Here is a 24,186-nt window from a genome sequence, read left to right on the forward strand (position 1 = left end):
GCAGTATTTTACTTTACAGACTCTTTAAATAATACTGGGAGCTCAGTGCTATGGTTATCTCCATTTTACGGATGAGGAAGAGAGGCTCAGAGAGGTAGTATCTATTGTATTCTATGCTCACAAAAATAACTGGCCATGATTTTTCCAAAGTACTTCTAAGCTAATTATTTGTTCTGAGCAATAACTTTCCATGAAGTTCCTGAGAAAACCCAGTGAATTCATGGTATTTTACAGAATGCAAGTGTGTCATTCTAAAACACAAACAAGGACAGTGTTGCTTAGTGTCCTCCCAAACACTAGTGATGTTTATGCTCGGAGACTAGTTTTTTAAAAAGTATGATTCTTTCCTCCTAGCTGAAATATTTCTCATTGCCCCATTTCTCCCCTTATCTCCATTTCTAAGACATAAAGGTGTTCATGATACTAAAGGAAGACAAGATTGGAAGTTATATAACAGCATGCCAGGTACTAGCTGCCCATGTCATGTTTTATTTGATGGAATTCTATCTTTCTGATGCTGCACAGTATTTTTACATTTACTTAGGCCTACATTTTTACAGCTATTTTTAAGAAGAGCTTCTGATAGATGTTTATGAGGTCATCACTTTAACGGGATGGATGGGCACACCGTCAAAATGTTATTAGTACAGTTAAATATTTATTTGGTTTTGTAATGAAATGTAGGATTTTCATAGCTATTATCTAAGGATTCATAGTAGAATAAAAAAGATATGCCACACTACAGTAGTATAGGAGGAGTTAGGTGTGACATAGGTGGTGGAAAAGAGCTTTCCTTGATTTTCTAAACATAGATATGTAATAAATGTAATAAATATACAAGTAAAATGAAATATTAAACTTCGGAAGAGGATCAAGATCTAAATACCAAGCATAAATTGATACTTATAAGAGGGATAAATCGGCAAAATTTTCCTGGTCATATGGAAAATATTCAATTAACCTGGATGATCAACCATTTTTTTTTCCTTATTTCCATTTTGATCTCTTGAGTAAGCAATAAAAAATAGATAATTTATTTCCTACTAAGACATCTGTAACCGCTATTTAAAAGACAAAGAATGAATTCAAAAGACAAATAGTAATACTAGTATAATCTTTAGTGTTAGTGTTCTAAAACAAAACAAGGACAATATTGCCTAATGGCCTCCCAAATACCAGTGTTTATGCTCAAATAGATACTTATCCAATATGTAGTTCTCTTCCTAATCAATTGCTCCAGTGACCATACTTACATGTGTGTTTAATGTGAACTTTACATAAAAAGAAGACTACACAGATACAACATTGCTTTTGTTTATTTTCTTTATAATAGCCAAACAGATTCTCGAATCACTACAGTTTTGTGCTATAAAATTTTTTTTAAAAATCACAAGCAGTAGAACTCTAAATGTTAATTTTATTACCAGTGGAAAATAATCATGAAAATCTATTTGCAGTATCTATTGAAAAAAGGATTTTGATTATTACAAATAAATTAAAGTTAAAATTCAGATTACCGGGGATCCCTGAGTGGCGCAGCGGTTTGGCGCCTGCCTTTGGCCCAGGGCACGATCCTGGAGACTGGGATCGAATCCCATGTCGGGCTCCCGGTGCATGGAGCCTGCTTCTCCCTCTGCCTGTGTCTCTGCCTCTCTCTCTCTCTCTCTGTGACTATCATAAATAAATTTAAAAAAAAAAAAAAAAAAAAAAAAAAAAAAATTCAGATTACCTTAAAAATGGAATTGATAGAAGCAAGCAGAATTGGTCCTGACACCGTGGTTATTGCCCTACTTGGGAAAATTATCAGCTAGCTGCCTCTCTGAACAACATCACACTTGATTTTATTCATCATGTTTTGAATGTACAATCAGCCAGTGTAAACTGGTTGACAGAAAGGAAGTAGAGCAGTAGAGCCAGGGCTGTGCCTTAGCTCTTATGCTATTTGGAAATAGAAATAGACTCCTTTGTTGTTGTTGTTGTTGTTGTTGTTATTTGATAGTCTCTTTACATGTTTGCATTTACCAAATTAATAGAGTTCATCTTTTTTCTTTGGTTATTCCCCACTTGTACAGTCAGAAGACACAACATCTCTGAGTTACACAGCAACAGGCCTCAAACCCAACACGATGTATGAGTTCTCGGTCATGGTAACAAAAAACAGAAGGTCAAGCACATGGAGCATGACTGCCCATGCCACCACGTATGAAGCAGGTATGTGAAGAAAGTCTTGCTTCCAAATTTCTATTTTTGTAATAGAATATTTTGATGGTGTTTCCCATGTTTTGTGGAAGTTGGAACATACATGCACTATGATGGTCTAAGTTATGCCTTATCCTGCCGAAAACATTTTATACTTTGTAGTTCAAAGCACTTTTATATCAAGTATCATTGTCCCCACTCTAGAAAACAAAACAAAACAAAACAAAATGAGTCCCCAGTGAATTGAGTAATCTAGTTTTAATCTGGGCATTAACTCCAGAGATCTGAATATAAATCTTTTCTTTGACCCCTTTAAATAAAGGCAGAAATCCATGCACTGAACTCTGTCCAAAACATTTGAGTCTTTAATTAGCAGTCATGGTATTTACTTTTTTGGAAAGAAATTAGATACAATGCTTTACAACCATAATCGCATTGATGTTTACTGTAAATAACCTCGGCTGGGTATGGGAAGAAGTTTCTGGGTGGTTATGTTCACTCCTTAGAAATAAGACAATGATATGGAAAAACCCTCATGCAATTTGAAATAGTTCAAATCACAGGAAAATGCAATTCACTGTAAATTTTACCAGTCACATTTACTATGGATCGTAAATGTTGAATTTATAACCTTAACAGACATGCAGTGCACTTGGCTTTTATAGTTTGCAGAAATCCAACATCTGAAGAATACAGGGTTTAGCATGCTGTTTGACTGGTTTCATGGTATTCTCTTTCGGGGTAAACTATACCACACATTTCCAAATTCAAAAATATATATACCAATAAAACTCTCTGGGTAAGTCGAATTTCTTTTTCCATTAGGATTTGTCCTGTAGCATTGCAGTTCTTTTATTCCAAGCTACTACCTTAATTCAGAGGGTTCACTGTTAATATTTTTTTTAATTTGGGGGATACATCTTTCTATAAGAAGTTTTCTAGTTTGTCCGATTTAATTCCAACATTCTCCTTTCTTTTCTTCATCTTCTTCTATTTTACACGTTTATGTATATTAACTCTTACCCCTAGAATTCTACTCTGGATGCCAATATTCACAGCTTCTTAGGAAGAATAAAACATGCTGAGTGGGTTATGTCCTATGGGGAGAATAAGGGCCCTGCTCTTCCTTATTACTTAAAAAAAAGATGAGGGCAGTCCGGGTGGCTCAGCGGGTTTAGGGTCACCTTCGGCCCAGGGCATGATCCTGGAGACTTAGTATCGAATCCCATTTCGGGCTCCCTGCAGGGAGCCTGCTTCTCCCTCTGCCTGGGTCTCTGCCTTTCTCTCTCTCTGTGTCTCTCATGAATAAATAAAATCTTTTAAAAAAAAAGATGAAAGGAGTTAAACAGAAACCAATGAAACATTAGGTCTTCCCTGAACGAAAGAGAGTAGTAATTTCCTCTTAAAGCAAGCGAATTCATTCATTTTTCCCATTCATAAACATCAAATGGACCCTAACATCTGGCTTGATAAATATATCCTATTCATTTCTCATCAACTGCCTAGCCTGGTAGGGACACCAACGGTGAGACCCATTCCTGACAAAAAGATATTAACTGCTAGAAAGTGGTTAGTGGGAAGGTGATTGTCAAAACAGATAATGATCTGGACAAAAGTGTAAATAGCATGAGGATGAGATCCCTGGGTGATGATGAGAAGCAAAAAGTAATTCACAAGTGTCTGCAGACTTTATAACTGTGAGAAGGAAATGAAGTGAATGAAATAGTTCTAGGTTTGCTTCTAATTCTGCAGTAACATAAAGACTATATGGGACTGCATAGTTATGCACTTGTGCTGAAATTGCTTGCGATGGGCAAATCCTTGAAATAAAACATTCCATTCTGTCCATGTGATAAACCCTTAATTTTATTCTAGTTAAGTAAAATAGAAATAACTGGAAGGACATTTACAATCATGAAATAATACAGGAAAAAAACAAAAACCTGAGGTAACATAAGAAATAAAACCACAGGGTTTGGGGCAAGTTGGAATCCGAACATTGATCCAAGGATAAATTCTGTCTGGAGAAATAAAGAGAGGTTTCACAAAAGAAATAATAATTGAGCAATGGCCTAGGTGAGTCATGAGGTACCCAATCCAGGGTCTTCAAAGGAAAAGAATAACATGTACAAAAGTACACAAGCAAGTATCAGAGAGATGTCTTTTGGAGACATTTATGGCTGGTTCAGAGTGAGTGGAACACAGTATTCACGGGACAACCAGGGGAATTGAGGCAGTAAAAGGAAGTGCAGTACATACCAGGGCCTGATATTTATTGTTTTTTTACATATTTACACTTTTTAAAGATTTTTTTTATTTATTTGGAAGAGAAAGAGAGTGAACAAGAGAGAGCAGGAGTGGTGGGGCAGGGATAAGGGAGAGGGAGCTGACTCTCCACTGAGCAGGGAGTCCAACGCGGGGCTCCATCCCAGGACCCTGAGATCATGACCTGAGCTGGAGGCAGACACTTAACTGACTGGGCCACCCGGGCATCCCAAATATTTATTTATTTATTTTTATTTATTTATTTATTTATTTATTTATTTATTGACAGAGGGAGAGAGAGAGAGAGCAGGTGGAGGGGTGGCAGGAGAGGGAGAGAGAAGGTCCAGCAGACTTCCCGCTGAGCAGGGAGCCCAAGTTGTGCTCCATCCCACAACTCCAAGATCACAATCTGAGCCAAAACCAAGAGTTAGAGGCCACCCAGTTGCCCCGCTTATTATTTGTTCTTTATTTACATTTAATCCAAAGAAGATTGGTCATCAGTGAGGAATTTCTGAAAGGTTGTCTCTAGGCAGAACCCAAGTGATTGGAGAGGAACAGACCAGAGACTTCTGCTAGATTCAGTAGGCATTGCTGAGGTTATTAGGGCCACATTCCTGTCCAAATACTGTGCATTTCATATAACAATCTGAAACTTTTGAGCTATTGATTCCAAGACCAGAGTCTCTATTCACCAATATTCACAGGGCTTGAGGAAAAAGAGAAACTTGCACAACACCTAAAATAGATCAGTTCTTAGATTCTTTTTTTTTTTTTTTGAAAAAAATATACCTCTTCAGTGTATTATTTTGATAGGTGAAGTTGAAGCATTTTATCTTTTTTGAGTACCAGAACAGATTCAGTGAAGCAATCTAATCATCACCATTTGACTGTTTTCTAAATAAGCATCGCTTTGAAATTTAACCTATTTAGAAAAAAACAGATTATTCTGAATAGTTAGAAAGATCTGTTAATTACTTCCATAATTGGAAAACTCTTATTATGCTTGATATAATAATCTAAGTCAATTTGTGACCACATATTACCTTCCTATCTATGGCTTAGAAAATATCTTGAATGAACTCTTTATAAGAATAACCCTTCTTTAGATAGTATTGCCTCCTTAATAGTTTGTTATAACAAATCTTGCCCTGCAAGAGTGTCCTTGTTCTTGTTTCGTTAAACCATATACATACGAAGTTTCTTTACTTGGGATTCAACTACACTAGACCTATGTACTCCCCTCCTTCTACTTTCTTCTTTTTTTTTTCTCAGTTTAAATATATTGTGTACCTTGATCAGCATATTATGATTAGGTGCAGCTTTGGTTAGCCTGGAATACTAGTGGTTTTGAGAATCAGAGCAATGGAAATAAAATATTATGATAGATGGAAATATCTGGAGTCCCCTCCATTTGAAATATATTCAGGTAGAGAAATGGAAATAGGGTGGCTCAGATTTTGCATGACAGGGCCAACAGAAGAACCAAAGAGAATGGTAAGAGTGAAGAGTTCAGAATTCGGACCAAGTTGTACCTATCTTGTAGGTACAAGCATTCTTATGCAGAGATCTGGGAATTCCTCCAGAACCAATGAAGGAACTTAGATTATGTTCCAAAATTTCCCATGTCGAATCAAACTAAGGGTAATGAAAAGAGACTGTCAGTAACAGACTTGGTGCACTATGCATTGCCTAGGTGGAAAACTTACTGCATCCCAAAGCATAGACAGTGAGAAAGCAGATCTAGAAGCCTGGAAGATACTGGACTGACTTGGACAGTTTACTGCCATCTTTAAAATATATTTAAAATTTTGTTGTGGGACGCCTGGGTGGTTCAGCGGTTGAGCATCTGCTTTCGGCTCAGGGCATGACCCCGAGGTCCCGGGATTGAGTCCCACATCGGGCTCCTTGCAAGAAGCCCACTTCTCCCTCTGCCTGTGTCTCTGCCTCTCTCTCTCTCTCTCTCTCTCTCTCTCTGTGTGTGTGTGTGTGTGTCTCTCATGAATAAATAAATAAGATCTTTAAAAATATATAAAAATAAAAATAAATAAAATTTTGTTGAGCACAATGTAGGAGGAAAAATCATTTTCCCTTTATTCTTCTAGGTCCTGGGCTGAGACCTCTCTGTAATACAAGATAGATTAATAGCAGAAAAACAAACAGGAATTTAATAACATGTATAGCTCCCATTTACATGGAGAATACCCAGGAAAACGGAGTAACTCCCTGAATGACCCAAGTCATCACCTTAAATACAATCTCCAACTAAAACCAAAAGAATGTGTTGGGGTTTGGGGAGCCAGTTATATGATTTCAGGCAAGTCATAATAAATAAGGGGGTTGTTATTATGCAGATTTTGGTTCCTGCCTTCTTCCTAATAAGAGTTTCTAGAGATTTTATCATCCTCCTCTTCCTGATACAGAGAGGGAAACACTATTGTAAATACAAATTTCTCTTATAAAAAGGTAACATCTAGTAAGTTTTCAGATCTTTCTCTATGTCTACTATTAAAAAAAAAATCAGCCTAAAATAGCCCTTATGCCAAAGAGGTATATTCTGGGGTGATAAATTCTGGTTCCCTTCCACAGCATATGGGAAGAGTAGCTCTACAACCCTTCTCAATCCATGCCAGGCCAATACTACAACCTTCGTAGATTCCATACCTCCTCTGTTTTCAAATATTTATTTATCTTCTAACTAAGGGATGCCTGGTATGTTTACCTAAGTAAGATGTTTTGACTTATATTTAAATTCATTCTCTTCTTCTCCTTCTCCTCCTCATCCCCCTTGTACCTCCTCCTCCTTCTTTTTATTCTTCTTCTTGCTTTTGAGAAAATATAGAATTAGGTGGCATATTTTTTTTAAAACCTAAGGTTGTAACAGAACTGTGTCCCTTGGAGACATATAGCCATCAATCTAAGTATGTGTATCTTCCTTTGTTCCTGTATAATGATTCTTACATGTTTAGTGAGGTGCTCACTTGGAAATATCCATTATACTTTTCTCCTCTGAATTCATACATATTCTGTTCTCCTCTCTATATTTACACCTTTGAAAGTCATTTAACCTCTATGGAAGAAACATTCACTTCTATATATTTGTTTGTTTGCTTATTTGATTAAAATACTTGAAATAAATTGTAAATGGTAAGATCAGCATGATATACTGCATGATGGATTCTGAGTGTCAACATCATGATTAGAAGTCCCATAAATGTCTGTTTTCTTTCACATCCAATGACAAGGCCTTGTCTCTGTTTCATCTCACAGCCCCGACCTCTGCTCCCAAGGATTTGACAGTCATTACTCGAGAAGGGAAGCCTCGCACTGTCATTGTAAGTTGGCAGCCTCCTTTGGAAGCCAATGGGAAAATTACTGGTAAGTGTCTTTGCTTTACTTCCAGCATTGCTCTGCTTGGCCTGTGATTGCTTACTGTGAGCACTGCTCTTGCCGCTGTGTATTAGTTTTCTGTCCCAGCATCTCAGTGGACTTCCCAATCCTTTCTGGTTGCCTCTTCTTGCCCCCACTGACCATGGAATCTCTTCTAATGGTGCCTTGCAAATAAGCACACGTACAGATTTCTTTTGAGTTGCTTTCTGTGAACAATGTATATTTCAATTAGTTTAGACCTTTTGTTTTTCATCTTGTGGAGCACTAGGACAGTCTTCTAATGGAATGCCTCCAAGCATAAATGACTAAAAAAAAAAAAAAAAAAAAAAAGCCAGTTGTTTGGCAATTATAAAATACAAAAGACACCTAATGGCTGTGTATTTTTGAATGGCACATAAAAAGGAGGTTTGTCTGGGGGTTTTCAGTTTCTCACTTAACTCTTAGCTTCTTACTGAAATCATGAGGTTCGTAAAATACTTAATATTGACTGACAGAAATTGAACTTAATGAATATTTCACAGTGACAGATTTTATTTTGCCAAATATTGCTGATAACATCAATGCCTAATTAAAGCATCCATTAGAAGCCTGTAATGTTAATTTAGTATGAAAAATATAATGGAATTCTATCAGGGATTTTGCATTTAAATGATCACTTTAGGCTTTTAATAGATGTCTCCATAGCATATAATTATTATGAAAAATATTGTATAACTAAAAATGTGCACATTATAGTCTAATTAACTTGAACCATTGGGTTAGGCACATGTAAGAGTAACTCCTTTTTCTTTTTTTTTTTTTGCATACAAGAAGTGGATAGCATTATTATAAATTAACAAAGTAATTCAGTCATTCTGTGATAACAGAGATAAGCATGGAAATTACAGTTCAGATGGCACGCTTACTTTGTATGAGTTACTTTCTGAATTTTCCAAAATGAAAAGATAATGTGAAAATTCCAAATGTGATTTAAATTTAAGCTGAAGACTTGTTTTCCCTAGGAAATTGTTCTTAGTGCAATACAAAACAGAAATTCATTTGAGCTGACAAATATGGAAAAAGAAGAGGGATATTAAATCTCCCCCAAATTGTATATGCTTAGTTGTCACTCTGCCAGCCTTTTTAAAACTGAGGCTGGCTCATTCTAATTTCCTTTTTCCTTTTCCCTTCAATGCTATGATTTATTTTCATTGGTTCTAGTTCGGTACTTTTGTAGAGTTTGATTTGTTTACATGATGACTTTTTTATTATGTTATAAGCAGTTATTTATAAGCATATGTTAAACCAATAGATAATAAGTTTAAGAAAAAAATAGAATAGAAGTTGTCTAAATAAAAACAAGTTCTGGTGGAAAAAATATATATTTTTTGATAGAGGATAAAATAAGCCATATACTACTCATATTCTCTGCTCTTATTTAAATAAATCTCATCAAATAGTCAATGTAAACAATAGAATGTGTTTTCAACTCTGGAAGAAGCTTAGTTTTGCTTATTGAGGAGAAAAAATGGAAGTCTGCCCCCATATTAAGAAATGCAGATCAATCTAAGCAATAAAATTCTGTGTTTCAAAATCGCAGGACATGCAGAAGAAACTTTCTCCACATCTTTTATTTAGAGTTGTATATTCAGTATCCATTCTCTCACAATGGTAAAGTAAAAGTATGGGAGGCAATGCTTTTTACCTATAAAAGCCTAGTTCATTAGTTAAAACCAAATTGTTGTTATCAGATTGAGATATTTTGAACTCAAGTCAACAGGGAGCAAACAGTAAGAATCCTTAAGACAGCTTCTCTTCCATACATATTTTGATTCTTCAATCAAATTACTTCCAGAAAACAGCATGATAAAATATTCAGAATACCAGGTAGCAGAAGGCCCAGATTTACTACACTCGGTTTCTCATTGAAGCACAAAGGAAATGGGAGCCCCTTTCCAGTGTGTCAGAGCATGTGTGTGTCTGTATGGGAGAATGTGCTCATATCCTACCTTTACATTTGTTTGTTTAACCAAGTCCCTGCATGTATATAGCAGTAAAGGTTAAGAACCCAAGCTTCTTGGAGGGAGATGCCTGCATAAGTTAACCTTCTTAAGTTCACTTTCTCATCTATAAGATAAGGATAGTAATAGAACCTCTTTTGTGTAATGCAATAATAAAGTACTGAGAAAATTCTCTGATGTCCAATGAGAACTAAAACAAATTAATGATTGTTATTTCCCTTTGAAATCCATTCAAGGGTGAGACTTTACTGATGTACTCTGCATAGAAGCAGATCATCAATTTGTAAATATAGATGCTTCAAAAAGATTAAACAAAAAAGAAGACAAAGAAGGAGATCTAAATAATGCCAGTGCCTAAATTCCTTGATTATAAACTGGCAGTTTAGGAATTTGGACTGACATTTTCAAGAGAGAATGGTTCAAAATGAATTAAGCATTTATTATATGCTTGGCATCTTGCTAAGTACTTTAGTAGATCATCTTATAGATGATCATATCCTCCTGTTATTCCATGTTGAAATGAAGAGACAAGGGTCTCTTCTAGAGTAAATCCCAAAGTCAAATAATCAAGAAGTAACAGAGCTAGGATTTGTAATTCACGTTCAGACTCTTCACTCTTATACTATGTTTTGCTTTAGCTTATTAGTATTCAACTAGTCCAAATTGTGATTCTTCACTGATTTATGCTTTAATTTATCTGAGGAATGATTGAGAATGCTATATTTTAAAAGTTCCCAAGTGATTTTAATGTACAGCTAGGGTTTTGAAATATTGATCTAAATAAATGAAGCATCCAACATTATTTATGATGAGACACCAACACAGTTAGAAGAGAGTTAGCTCTTCAGAGATTGTTTCCTTATCAATACTATCCAATGGATAAGATTACGTTATCTTCTTTTGTGTTGTGTGATACTCTAGTCCAGTTCCTCTTTCTTGAAATTCTCTTCTTTCTTGATCTTTTAAGATCACCTACCCATTTTTCTTCCCAATTTCAGGCTACAACTTGTCGGTCTTGTTGGCAGACAGTTCTTTGACCTGTTCCTTAAGTAGATCTTTTTAGTCTATTTGTTACTTTCTCTGAAAAAGTGTGTATAGTATAGCCAGGGCTTCAGTGAACACAAATTTATGTCTCTGAAATCTATATCTCCATCCAAGGAATTCTAGATACATATCCTGCATATTGCATTTCCACTTTCCAATAGAAGGCACCTCCTTCTATTCCCCAATCTCTATCTCCTTTCTTCCTCTTTTTTTTTTTGTTCTGTGTTTGTTTGTGAGTTGTTTTTTTTTTTTTTTTTTTTTTTTTGGTCTATTTATCCCCCACCATACCAGTCAAAAAAAGTACTATTGTATTTTGTATTACATTGTAGGACCATCAAGGATTGTGGACCCAACTGGGCACTCACTGCAATCATATGTGTCTAAATATTCTTACTCCTATCATATAAAGATTTTTCATGTTTACCCAGTTGCAAAAGTTGGAAATTTAGCTATCTTGACTTCTCCCTTTATGACCTCTTCCCATATAATCAGGAGAGAAAAATCTAAATAAAATCATAATACAGGGTTGAAAATTCTATAAATATATATATAAGATTTAGTTCAATGCTTTCTCTTTAGTATCAATATTCTTGACACTTAGCTGGTAATTAATAAATATTTATTGAGTAGAATAACCATTGAATTGCTATTAAATCTATTGTTTGATTGAAATCAAAGTTCCAGCTCTTCCAAATATATTTCCCTAAGCTTTAATAATATTAAGAAAGAAGAAGGAAGGAAGGAAGGAAGGAAGGAAGGAAGGAAGGAAGGAAGGAAGGAAGGAAAGAAAGAAAAGAAAAGAAAAGAAAAGAAAAGAAAAGAAAAGAAAAGAAAAGAAAAGAAAGAAAAGGAAAGGAAAGGAAAAAAAAAGAAAGAAGCATTTATTAAGTAGTCACTATATAGAAGATAATATATAATAGGAGTACCCACATATATTAAATTCTTAACATACATTATCTCACTGAAACTTATTTTCAGATGAAAATGGAGACATATATAGATCAAGCAAGTTGCTCAAGGTTACAAAGCCAGGAAAAGTAAAACTATAAGTTGAGGTCAGGTCTTCCTGAATCCATAGCCTATTATTTTTCAATAATTTTTTTCCACAAAGAAGGAAGAAATGGGTCCTTCATTATGTATTTATCTATAGACATGATCATCAGAATCAATGTTTGAAAGAGGAGTTCTCACTGGATTGAGATCCTTGCTGGTAGGCATCATCTTGGTCTTCCTGGTACTTAGCAGCTGAACCGTGGAAGGCAGGGATCCCTTGGTGGCACAGCGGTTTGGCACCTGCCTTTGGCCCGGGGCGCGATCCTGGAGACCCGGGATCGAATCCCACGTCGGGCTTCCGGTGCATGGAGCCTGCTTCTCCCTCTGCCTGTGTCTCTGCCTCTCTCTCTCTCTCTCTCTGTGACTATCATAAATAAAAAAAAAAAAAAACATGGAAGGGAATCAGTGATCTGTGAGAAGTATGGAAAAAGAAGAGACAGGTGGAACTGAACACTTTCTGACTCTTGCCTTTTAGAATTACAACTACCTCCTTGTAGAAGTAGTCAAAATGACATATATATGATGTTACATTTTATACGTATTTAGACAAATGTAATTCTAATGTGGGAGCGTCCACTTGAGGTGATAATCCCAGGTCTTATCACCTATGACAGGATATAGTTATTATTTGGCTAGTTATGGTGAGTAAGAGACAAAAATGAAGTCTAAAAAAGTAAGACAAAAATTTGGATGCAGAGAAATTAACATATAGGTACACAAAGGTTCTGAGAAACCAGTCAGTTAGTTCTAACCTGTGTGGTTCTGGAAATCTATACAGTAAGACATCAAAAACAGTAGTATTCACCAAACACACCAACCTCATATACCCAGATGAAATTGTATGCTTTCTCTAGGACCTATTTTTAAAGTTTTAAATGATGTAGTGGTATGTTTCTATTCTGCATCTCGTTTCTCAAATTTACATACACACACACACACACACACAAGATGCTTCCCATAAATATCAGGAAATCACTTCAAATACAGTTTGGAATTGTGGGAACCTAATGCTTGCACTTTCATTCATACTTATTTGATGCCAGAACTGTCATTTTTAAATGCTTAATTGAACATTTTTCACAAATAAAAAAAAATAAGACACAAAGAAAGCAAATATTTAATTCCTGTTTGACAAACAAACAAAATCAGGAAGAAATGTAGCTGACCTGGGATGAGAACACAATTCTCCAAACTTCAGTGTCATTGAGCACTTACAACAGCCCATGATAACACTACAATTGTATTAAATGTCATGAATGTAGAGTATATGTGCTTACTGGCTAGAGGATTTAATTCAATAAGTGAGTTTCAATACCTATTATGTGAACACAATTTTATTGGTTTCTCTGAAGAATACAAGGTAATATAAGATATGGCTCCTGAACTAAAGAAATCCTTTTGTCCTTTTGAAGAGATAAGGCATGCACATAATAAAAGTCAAAAGAAAATATATATATATATATTACCAGTCCCAGGGTCTTCTTTTCAGTAGATCTGGTTCCTTAGGAACAAGAATGGAGACTACTCTGATTCAAAATATATTAAAAGATTTTTTTGATATTTATCATGGGGGCTGAGTTACAAATGAGTCAGAAAAAAACTCCTTTGCCCAGTGATATTTCACAATCCCTTTTGAATGATAGTATTCTGATTTTAATATTAACCAGGGAAGGAATCATACAATCTTTGTAAGTTTTTCAGAATTCTTTACCATGGCCTTTTATCTTTTACTGAGCTCTCTGCATCATAAGGCATTCAGAGCTCAGCATCATCATCTGAACGAGTACCAAAAATATACGAATTCCATATATCAACTAAAGTGGTGATTCCTGACCTTGCTTGAACACAGAAATCACGTGGGGTGCAGATTGCCAAGGTCACCATTAGCTTATTATGGTATCTATTGCAGTGTAGCAGTATCACCACAAATTCAGCAGCTTAAAACAACATACGTTTGTTATCTCAGTACTTTTGTCAGTCAGGAATCCATGCACAGGATTTATAGGCAGCAGATACCTTGGATTTTTAAACATGGCTGATATTTTTATTTTGAGTGGTCTATTCCATTTTCAGATTCTGTACACCGAGGCCATGATTTGTCTAATCCTTGCAATATCAAAAAAAAAAACATTACTTGCTTAACTGAATATTGTAGTTTATAGATTGTGAATGTACAATTATCTTTGCAAATTATATTTGGGAAACATGAGTGTTTAGAAACAGAGCTATAACCTGCAGTCAGTACACTGAACACAGACGCTTTCATCTATTTCTGCAGCTTACATCTTGTTTTATACCTTGGATAAGAACATACCAATTGATGACTGGGTTATGGAAACGATCAGTGGTGATCGACTTACTCATCAAATCATGGATCTCAACCTTGACACGATGTACTACTTTCGAATTCAAGCACGAAATTCAAAAGGAGTGGGACCTCTCTCTGATCCCATCCTCTTCAGGACTCTGAAAGGTTTGAATCATTTCCTTGTACAGTAGTGCCTTTCTTTTCCTGTGGAATTGTTGTAAAATACTTATGGAGTCTGCATTAGGAACTGTCTTTGCTGTCTCTGTTGGCAACGTGACTACAATGGACATTCAAAATAAATTAAAATGTACTTTTTCATGCTGAAAGCTAGCATGTCAAAGGAAGATCTATTGTGTTACCACATTTTCTGCCTTCGACACAGGCAGGCATACTTAACAACTTTTTTTTTTCCATTTACAATCCTTTTGGAATTTTATATTGATTTCACGTATATTGGTTCTATTCAAAATATAATGAAACTTTTTAAGTCATTTATGTAAGGAAATAAAAATTAAGAAGCATTGAATTATGTGAATGCCATACTACTGCCAACTTTAAATGTTTTCTTTGAGGAACTATTGTCCTTATACATAAAAAGAAAATTTGATATGGCAAGACAGAGGATCTCAAACAAAACGAATGTGTTTATTTTAAGGACCTAGGGTAGCAACAAGGGAAAAAAAATCTTACAGTTTGATTACTAGAAGTAACCTCCTCATGCTTGCAAGAGTAAAAATAGCTATTCAATTCAAGCATAGTTCATATGTTCATACAGAAAAATGCTAAGGCCCGGGGAAGTGACTACATCAAAATAATCTTCATGTTAGTCCTTACTGTTTTAGAAGAGTATTATCTTTCTGGAGGACAAATGGTTTCAAGAGCCTCTGTTATTTAGCAATTGACAAAATAGAATGTTTCATAGCTGGTATTTAAAGTTGTATATTTAGGCACGATGTATGTTGTTCTAAAGACGGAGACTTGGCTCTTAATTTAAATCTGTGACATTATGTCTATCTATATATCTGATAGCAAACAGCTGAAAAATTAGAAACATGAGGATGGTTGACATTTTCACCCAGGTGTTTGACATACTGAGTCTTAGAATAATTGGGTAGTCATCCAATTCCCCTAGGAAAGGTACCCTAAAAAATAGTGGACTTTTGAATTCTGGTGACGGAGCTAGCCTTTCAAAGCTGGACTTGGTAATAGCTAATCTGAAAGTTTGCCAAGAACACACAAACAAGCATTCAGCCTAATTCTTCATGACAGTTCTTAGTGACAGAGTAGAAGTTGGGGAAGGAAGTAAGAGGAAATGAGCTAATCCTCATCTATCTGGGTTTCCAGGACTTTATGTCTAAATCAGGTTTCACTCCAAATGAGCAATCGAAAGGAAACTGGTTATTCATTTTGTGGGAGCATGAAATGTAACTAGATAGGGTTTCACAAATGCTTCATCTTTATCTATAGACAAGTGCCAAATTAATTTCATGCTCACACTGTGTGCCAACTAGAGATCTCAGAGAGGATTTTTAAGACGTCTTAAGGCATCCACATGTATTAAGCAGCAGAATGAGTGATGAGTTATATCACAGGACTTACAGGCCCACCTGATAACCATCCTGTAGATTATTTCATGAACTCCAGATCACATTTAGTACTATTTACCCTAGATGCCCTAAACTCATCTCTGAAATGATGTTCAGAACTGAGAACAAATTTAGGAATCTGTTATGTTGTAATAGTCCACAAGCATTACTTCTAATATCCTGATTTGAATGCTTAATATTGTCTATCCTCAGTATGTCATGCTCAATTAATAGTCAATTAGATTTTAAAACAAATCTTGCTCATATGGCAAACTAAGTTTCAGATGTCTTGATAGCATTCTCAATTATTTAAAGATGTAGATCTTGCCCACCCTCATCAACCACTGACATTGTACATACATGCATTCTCCACGTTACAATGACAGATATTCTGAGGCAAATGACTTAAGAGATTTGAAGCCACAGTGAACCAAATCTACGTTAAAGACATCACTTGATGCAACTGCTCTCTGATTGAAAATTTCCAGTTTCCAAAGCTGCTTCAAAACATAAAGCCTCTGTTCATCAGAATGTAACTTTGTTTGATGGCAAGAAAGGCTCACATGTTATCCTGAAGCTGAGAAAGCTCTCCGTAGTCTACTGGGTAACAAGAAAGTGTTTCATTGCAAATACTGCCCCAGGCAGGTGTCTACAAGCTTCATTCTTTCATATGCAGTCTTTGCAAAGACAGTAGCATTTACTCCTAGAGACTAGAGTTTTGTCTTTGATTTTAGCAAGAGATTTAGCAAGATAGGTATAGGAAACTCAGTCCATAATCACTGGTTAATGAAAAGGACATTTATATTTTAAAAGGGGTCAGATTACAATACCCTCGTGTGCATGCATGTATGAAGTACATCTGACTGTTTCTTTGGAATGTTAATTAAAAGAATCTTGAACTTGAGTCTTTGACCACACAGGACTCTGCAAAAACACACTTCCCTTCCTCAAATATTCCCCATTAGGATACCCATACAGTGTGAAACCCTTGGAAGATGTACAAGAGGCATGTCAATCTCTGCCTATCACATGAGTTGTTGTACACTGAGCTTCTCCATGTTGGCCTGTCAAGTAATAGGAAGAAAGGATGCTTTTGCTGAAACAGACCAAAGTGGACTTCTGTGGCAGGATGGAGTCACCTCCTTCACACACAAAAAAAACACACATTCTTCAGCAATGAAAGAGCATTTGAGTATGGTCTGTTCGCTGGGTACCTTTAATCATCATTCTGAAATGTGCATCTTCCCCATCCAAGGATATAAAACTGAAAGCTCCATACCAAAATACAGAAGAGTTTTACTCTTCACATTGTTGTTGACAAAATACCTGATTTTCTTGACAAATGACAGGAACAAATAAAAAGTCAAGACACAAATTATGATTGTTTTAAAACAATCATAAGCCATTTTTTGACTTTAATAAAAAGTAGCTATTACAATATATTTTAACCCTGTTGGAAAATACTCTTTAGTTGATAACCTTCCTTGAGTTATTCAAATTTTCTCAAGTTATATCCAGTCCAGATTACCAACAGTAAACAAATCCAGAAGGTAAGAATGAGGACGACATTGTTGCCCATAACATGTATTTATTTGTCACTTGAGAAAAATTTTCTTAGACTGTAGATAACATATGTATGATTAATGATGAAGGGAGAAATGAAGAATGAAAATGAGATGAGACTGGTTTTCTTTTTCTTCTTCTCCTCCTTCCTCTTCCTCCTTCTGTCCTCCTCCTCCTCCTCCTCCTCCTCCTCCTTCTTCTTCTTCTTCTTCTTCTTCTTCTTCTTCTTCTTCTTCTTCTTTTTCTTCTTCTTCTTCTTATTTTCTTCTTCTTCTTATTTTCTTCTTCTTCTTCTTCTTCTTCTTCTTCTTCTTCTTCTTTCTTCTTTCTTCTTTCTTCTATTTTTTAGATGTCATTCCAAACATATCTACCCTAAATATGAGGTGCTGATTAGGGTAGTTTCTCAAGTATGTCCTGTTCTGGCTGCCAAACTTTTACCCTGGTTGCATGGATACATATGATCCTGATAAATCCCTCCTAATTCTTACCAGAGATCTGATATGGCACTTTCTACAACATAAACTTCTTTCTCAAAAACTGTATTAGGGTCTCAGTGAAAACCTTATCCCTATATATAAACCACAGATAATGCAGTTGTTTGTCAAAAGCACCTTTCTTCAATAATCCCCTAGTACTGAAATAAAGTGTATCTTGAGGAGTTGTTAGTCTTTACCGGGAAATGGGAGAAAAACTATGATAATAAGCTTGATGATTAGATTAGGAAAGATTAGGTTGGAAGGTCTGGTGAATTTTAAAAAAAGTTTGTTCAATCTTGAGACACTACAATGACATTTATAAGTTTATTTAAAGCTAGTAGAATCTTAATATAATAAGCACTCTTGTGTGAATACTATTTTCCAAAGAGTCACCCAGAGTTCAAAGTCTACTACTTATTAAGATAACCTTTCTTGATCTATCCTTTTTCATAGAGTATGTTTACATCTTACTTTTAAATGAAAGAAATTGTAAGTGATAGAAACTTGTAACTAAGTTTAGAATTTGTCCTTCTATAAGGTGACATTCATAAACCCTGTTGATCTGAAAGGGGCCTTTATTAACGGCAACATTTTTTGAGTATCTCCATTCTCTATATTATTTTGGGCAATGATATGTGTACCAACAATTAGTAAAAGAAGGACCACCACTTCTAAGACCTTTGCCTTATTTTTCAAACAGTGATGATGGATTTGCTGTGAGACCACCACCCATAATGAGAGAACTAGGGTGCTTATGGTTTGCTGCCCATGGGAATGCTATCACATTTTTCTCTGTGAGTTTAACTGAGACATGTAAAGAAGCAAACAGCAAGTGTAATAACATAAATGTCAAGCTTTAGTGCAGTTGAGTTCCATAAACCCAGAAGACTTGACTCTCAAAGAAACTCAAGAATAGGGGAAATAACTCTAATTGATGGAGACTGATAAAAATCTACATTGGTCAAAATGTCGTATCGCAATTTCCATAAAAGCAGTGATACTGTGGATTTACCTCCTATACGGTTGCATTTGGTTAATAGAAAAGAAGCCGCTTTAAAAAAAAATCTACAGATATTTTTTTAATTAAAAAAAGGTAATTTTCAAGAACATTATTCATAATGTACCTGAAGTTGTGAACAGGTAAGAATTCTCTTCACAAGGTCTAAACATCTATCAAACTATATTAAAACATACTTGTGATATTCCATTATTTTACCCTATCCATGTGAGAATTAGTTAAGTTCCCTTGTTGCAAAAAAAATGAAGACAGGAAAATAGCTTCTTTAGCTTATTTAAAATATATGGATGATAATCACTTGGTAATCAGATGCAGTTTTTATGTATTGTATTTTTAATTAAACTTACATGATGATCGTTTTGAGTTGATGTGTAGAGGAATCAAACAAATAACATATTTTTAAGAACATGAATAGCAAAAATTACTTTCAATTTTTCTCCTCTGACTACTATTTGATAGAAATAATCACATCAACCTTGGTTCCTTATCAATTTTATTTCAACAGGGCTTTGGCCTTGATATGAAAACTTGCTAACAAAACTGTCGATTTGAAGTGTCAGCTTCCTTGTAGGAAGTGTCAATGTCTAATAATATTTCTTTCTCCCCCACAGTAGAACACCCTGACAAAATGGCTAATGACCAAGGTATGGTGGCTCAATCTGTCATCTTTTCTCTCCTTGAATCAATTCTGTTAGAAATGTCAGTCATTATTTTGTATTCCTTTTCTCACCTGAGCCATACTCCTGATGAAGCAGACACTGGCGTGATAATTAATCTTGTTAATGAAGTTCTGTTTGGCTGAAGCTGCAGGTCTGTTGGGGAAGATGTAAATTTTCTTGAGAGGAAATTGTTTTGTCTCTATTCTGAAGGACCAATTAAAATGTCAAGCTTCTTTGTATGAAATAAATTTTTAGTCTCTGTCTGCACTTCTGAATAATTCACATTAAGTATAATTAAGCTCAGCATAATTTTCAAGCTGCTCTTACACCCTTTCATGAGCTGTGGATTAAAGTTCTGTAGCTCTACAGAGAAAAACCATAAATCAAGTGTGCTTTTTATCTACAGTGAGCTTCTTTTAATAAATAAAAACAAAGTTAGGACAACTTTTTTTAAGGCATTGCTATTGTTCATTTTGAAGTCAGAAAGCTTTCATTCCATGAATCAAATGCCGGTTTGACTCAGTATTTTATTCTCCCTCCATTCCTTTGCTAAAAGCTGATTCATGTAGAGAAATAGGCAAAGGAAAGTGAATAAATAAGAGTTATCCATCAATTCACGGGTAGATAAGAATTTGCTATTACCATGATTTGCAGACTGATAAATTATTTTTACACTAAAGGTAATTAATAGAATTCCACAGGAGAAAAAGAATAGCTTATGAGCTATATTTCTTCATCATGTTATATTCCTTAAAGAAGGGGGAGCCGGGCAGTATTTGCAACTTGTTGTAGTTGGTAATGTCAGTATTTGTTGGCTCGGAGTCTACAGTTTGTGTAGTTTGTCTCCTGCTTTGGACAATCTACGTCAGCAGAACCTGCTTGCAGGCCACATGTCTCAGAAGGGACCATCTTGTAAGATTGGAGGAAAACATTCTTTTCAACAAGAATACTTTTTTTAACTTTCTAATATTAAGCACTTGGATATGAAGGTTCACTACTCATGTCTACCTGAGTTGAATACATGAGTAGTATTTTATTTAATGATTCTATATTCTGATTTATCTCTGGGTCCTTACATCATGCCTCTGCTTCAGAGAACACGGCCAGGATTTCACACATGGAAGTAATAAAAATGAACAGTACACAGAAATGTCTACCCAAAGTTAACATTTCCATTAATCACCTAAAATTGCTTCCTGCTTACTTCCACTTAAAATATTTTTGGAAGATCAATTATCTACTAAATGGTAATATTTGGAAACTGTTAATGATGAATTCTGATCAATTAGCTTATATTCACTTAGGTATATTAAATATTAGTGCTGCCCAGATCCAAAGCTGGAATAATTAATTAGCAGGAGTGGCTTTATTATTTCATATAAAAAGAATTACAACAACCACCCATAGCCTTCTTAACTTAAATGAATTTGGAACTTCCACAGGCAGATAATTCCTAATGTTTGAAATTATATTTACACAAATATATAAAGAGAGAGAAAATATACCTCCTAAAAAAATTTAAAGTCAGCGAACCAGATGAAATGTTACATTATTAGCCACTTGGACGATGATATGACCAAGTTTCTGAATAAATGGATTTTCCTGTTATTTTTCAGCTGTTTTTGCTTAATATTTTAAGTTACTAAAAATATATTTTGTAAATTGGTCCTTTTATAAAAGAAAAGAAAATAAATTATTGCCCAGTGTCTCTGATCACACAGTCTCCATGGATTTTTCTGATTTTCATATCAATAGTGAAATCAGATCTGTTATCAGGGAAAAAAGGAATTTCCAAGAATTATCACCAGTGGTTGAGTCTCTTAATACAATTTGGGCAATTGTTCTTTTTCTTCATCCAATACCACTTGAAAGTTTCTGGCACATATTATACTTCTTGGTGACTGTTCAGTCACAGGTGGTATACAGTTGTTCAAACTGATAGGTTCTAAATTTCACAGCAAACTCAAATCACTTGTAAAATTGAGAGGAACTGACAGTAGATAATTTAGTGGTTATAAATAAGATCTTTAAATTCCTACAAAGAAAGCATATAAAATTTACTGGCCATCAAAAGCTCATTGTAAACAAAATCAGTCTTCTGCATTGATGACCATGTAGAAGAAAAATAACCCAGAAGATCCTTCTAAGATTGATGAAAACAAGAGGAAAAAGCTGTTCTGCATGATTCCGCTCTTAGCACAAAGCAAATCATTTGAAGATGTTTTACTGTGCCCACTGTTAGACCTATTTGCCCCTTCCCATGGTGAAGTGATCCCACTGTTACGTCTATGACAGGAGCTGAATTTATGTTGAGAGAAAATTCAACACCTTGGGTCAGAGTGAACCTCGCAAAGATGAATCCTAAATAGGAAAACAAGAGGTCAAATTTAATTTACATGCAAGACAGTAGGAAAAGTTTTGATTATTTTAAAGAAGTATCTCTGCAGACTTTTGTCACAATTACTTCTTCTTAGAAGTACAAGAAACTATGAAGTACGTAAATGTGGAAACAAAAAGTCAGTTATATTTGATTTTCTTCCAAATCATAGCAGTAGTAGTTTGAAAATGATAGAAAATTTACATTGAACTCTTTTTTTCCCTTTGTATAATTATAAATTGATTAGATCTAGCATTTCCTTATCTCTCTAATCTCAGCCTATCCTGTAGTTCCCTTTTTTTGCAGCCTCTTATCTCTTGTGACACATCCTAATTTTTTTCTCTAGTCTCTTCCAGGCACAAGTGGCCAATAAGTTTGAAGGTAATCATGAGATTTTAGAGATTAACCACAGAGTTTAATTTTTAGGAAGGTCAACTAGGACAGGGAGATTGTATGGGCTATGTGAAGTGAGCGCAGAGGGCATAGAAATGCTGCGTTTTGGGGTTTTTTTCTTTTTTTCTTTTTCATATTTTGGTAAGAACCCTGTCGATTTGTTTGCGTGCATGTGGACGTGTGTGGTGGTAAAATGAACTCTTGTGAAGCCCTAGCACTGTCACCGTTCACAGAATTCTCATTTTAATCCTCGCTGCTATAATTGTGAGATATAATTGGTCCCATGTCAGCAGTAAAGAAGCTGAAGCTTAGAGAGTTTCAGTGACTTGTCTGTAGACATGCAGCTAGTAAGCAGCAAGGCCATGACTCAAACCCAGTTCTTAAGCACAGAGGTACATGTGTGTGGGCATGTCTACGCATGCATACACAACCACACGCTCATGTTCAACAAATATTTATAAGGTTGCTGTATCTGAAGTCTGTGTATGGGGATCTTCCCAGTATCAGCTTTCCCTCCCTCAGCTCTGGGAATAGCCTAAAGAGCAGCTTTCACTCCGGGGTCATCTTATTAGCGGGAAGTCAGAGCACTAAGTCTGTGATCCTGATAGTCATTTCTGTTGGGAAACAGAGGGACGGTGCTACTTCCAGTGTCTTAGCTCGGGCTGCTGATACCAAATGCCACAGATTGGGTGGATTAAACAACAGAAATCGATTCGTCACGGTTCTAGAGGCTGGAAGGCCCAGACCAAGGTCCAGCAGAGTTGGGTTCTGCTGAGGGTGTTTCGCCTGGCTTGCAGACAGGTGTCTTCTTGCTGCGTCCTCCTCACGTGGCAGAGGGAGAGCCGGCTCTCTCAAGTCTCTTCCCATCAAGCCTTTTAGAGTTTCTCACGGAAACATTGATAAAAACCCCTGTTTGGGGCTGCAGTGGAGGATAGCTGGGACTATAGGATGTGACCAATTTTCGGAAGCGATGATCAGATCAACCTTCTAATCTTAAAGGATTGTTTTACATCCTTCTGTTTAACCCCCAAATGTTGTTCTCCATTTTGAGGTGTCCATGTGTAAAAAGTAGTAATCCTTCGCATGAGCACAAATGACCACACACAAGGTCCTATGTGTTTCTATGTCTGCCCACTGGGGCATCGGAGTAGGTGCTAGGGCCATGTCATGGTACCGTAAGGAGGGCAGGAACCTTTATGAGATGGTCAGTGTCATCGTTGAGATGAATCAGGAAGGAAATGCTTGCCTCAAGCACTCTCAAGTGTCTTTCACTCTCCATAGCTGGCAGAGGGGTGATCTGAAACATCAAGGAGGGGATCCTTGGGTGGCTCAGCAGGTTAGTGCCTGTCTTCGGCCCAGGGCATGATCCTGGAATCCCAGGATCCAGTCCCACATCGGGCTCCCTGCGTGGAGCCTGCTTCTCCCTCTGCCTGTGTCTCTGCCTCTCTCTCTCTCTGTGTGTCTCTCATGAATAAATAAATATTTTAAATAGAGAAATAAATAAATAAATAAATAAATAAATAAATAAATAAATAAATAATAAACCAACCACCAAGGCTACAAAGGAGGTGGAAATTCATGGTCCGGTTTCTAGCTCTACATGCAGGTGGCCTGCTGAGAACTGCCCTCCCACGAGGGAGGGAGAATTAGTCACTTCTAAGTCATGGTAAGGGCTGATAATGCTCTTGGATAAGGCTCCAAGAGTGGTGGCACGGGATCCAATACCCCAGATTCCATGCTGCCTTGCCACTGTGACCTTCTGTGGGACAAGTGATTGACATCTCTCAGCATCCTCACCTGTAAAATGAGGACTTAAGCTCAAAATACCTTTTTTTTTCAAGATTTCAGATGATCAAAC

At 35.9% G+C, this 24,186-nt stretch overlaps 1 protein-coding gene across 1 annotated transcript in view; it reads left to right on the forward strand.

Moving 5' to 3' along the window:
* Positions 1 to 24,186, forward strand: part of LOC129495456 (netrin receptor DCC-like) — a 735,527-nt gene that overhangs the window by 620,494 nt on the left and 90,847 nt on the right. Inside the window, exons 19-22 of the mRNA XM_055302992.1 lie at positions 2,073 to 2,211; positions 7,732 to 7,839; positions 14,227 to 14,421; positions 19,511 to 19,543. Coding sequence (XP_055158967.1) covers positions 2,073 to 2,211; positions 7,732 to 7,839; positions 14,227 to 14,421; positions 19,511 to 19,543 — 475 coding nt within the window. The remainder of the gene's footprint in view (positions 1 to 2,072; positions 2,212 to 7,731; positions 7,840 to 14,226; positions 14,422 to 19,510; positions 19,544 to 24,186) is intronic.

The sequence above is a fragment of the Nyctereutes procyonoides genome, unplaced genomic scaffold (genome assembly GCF_905146905.1).
Source record: "Nyctereutes procyonoides isolate TBG_1078 unplaced genomic scaffold, NYPRO_anot_genome, whole genome shotgun sequence".
In the NCBI taxonomy this organism is placed as follows: Eukaryota; Metazoa; Chordata; class Mammalia; order Carnivora; family Canidae; genus Nyctereutes; species Nyctereutes procyonoides.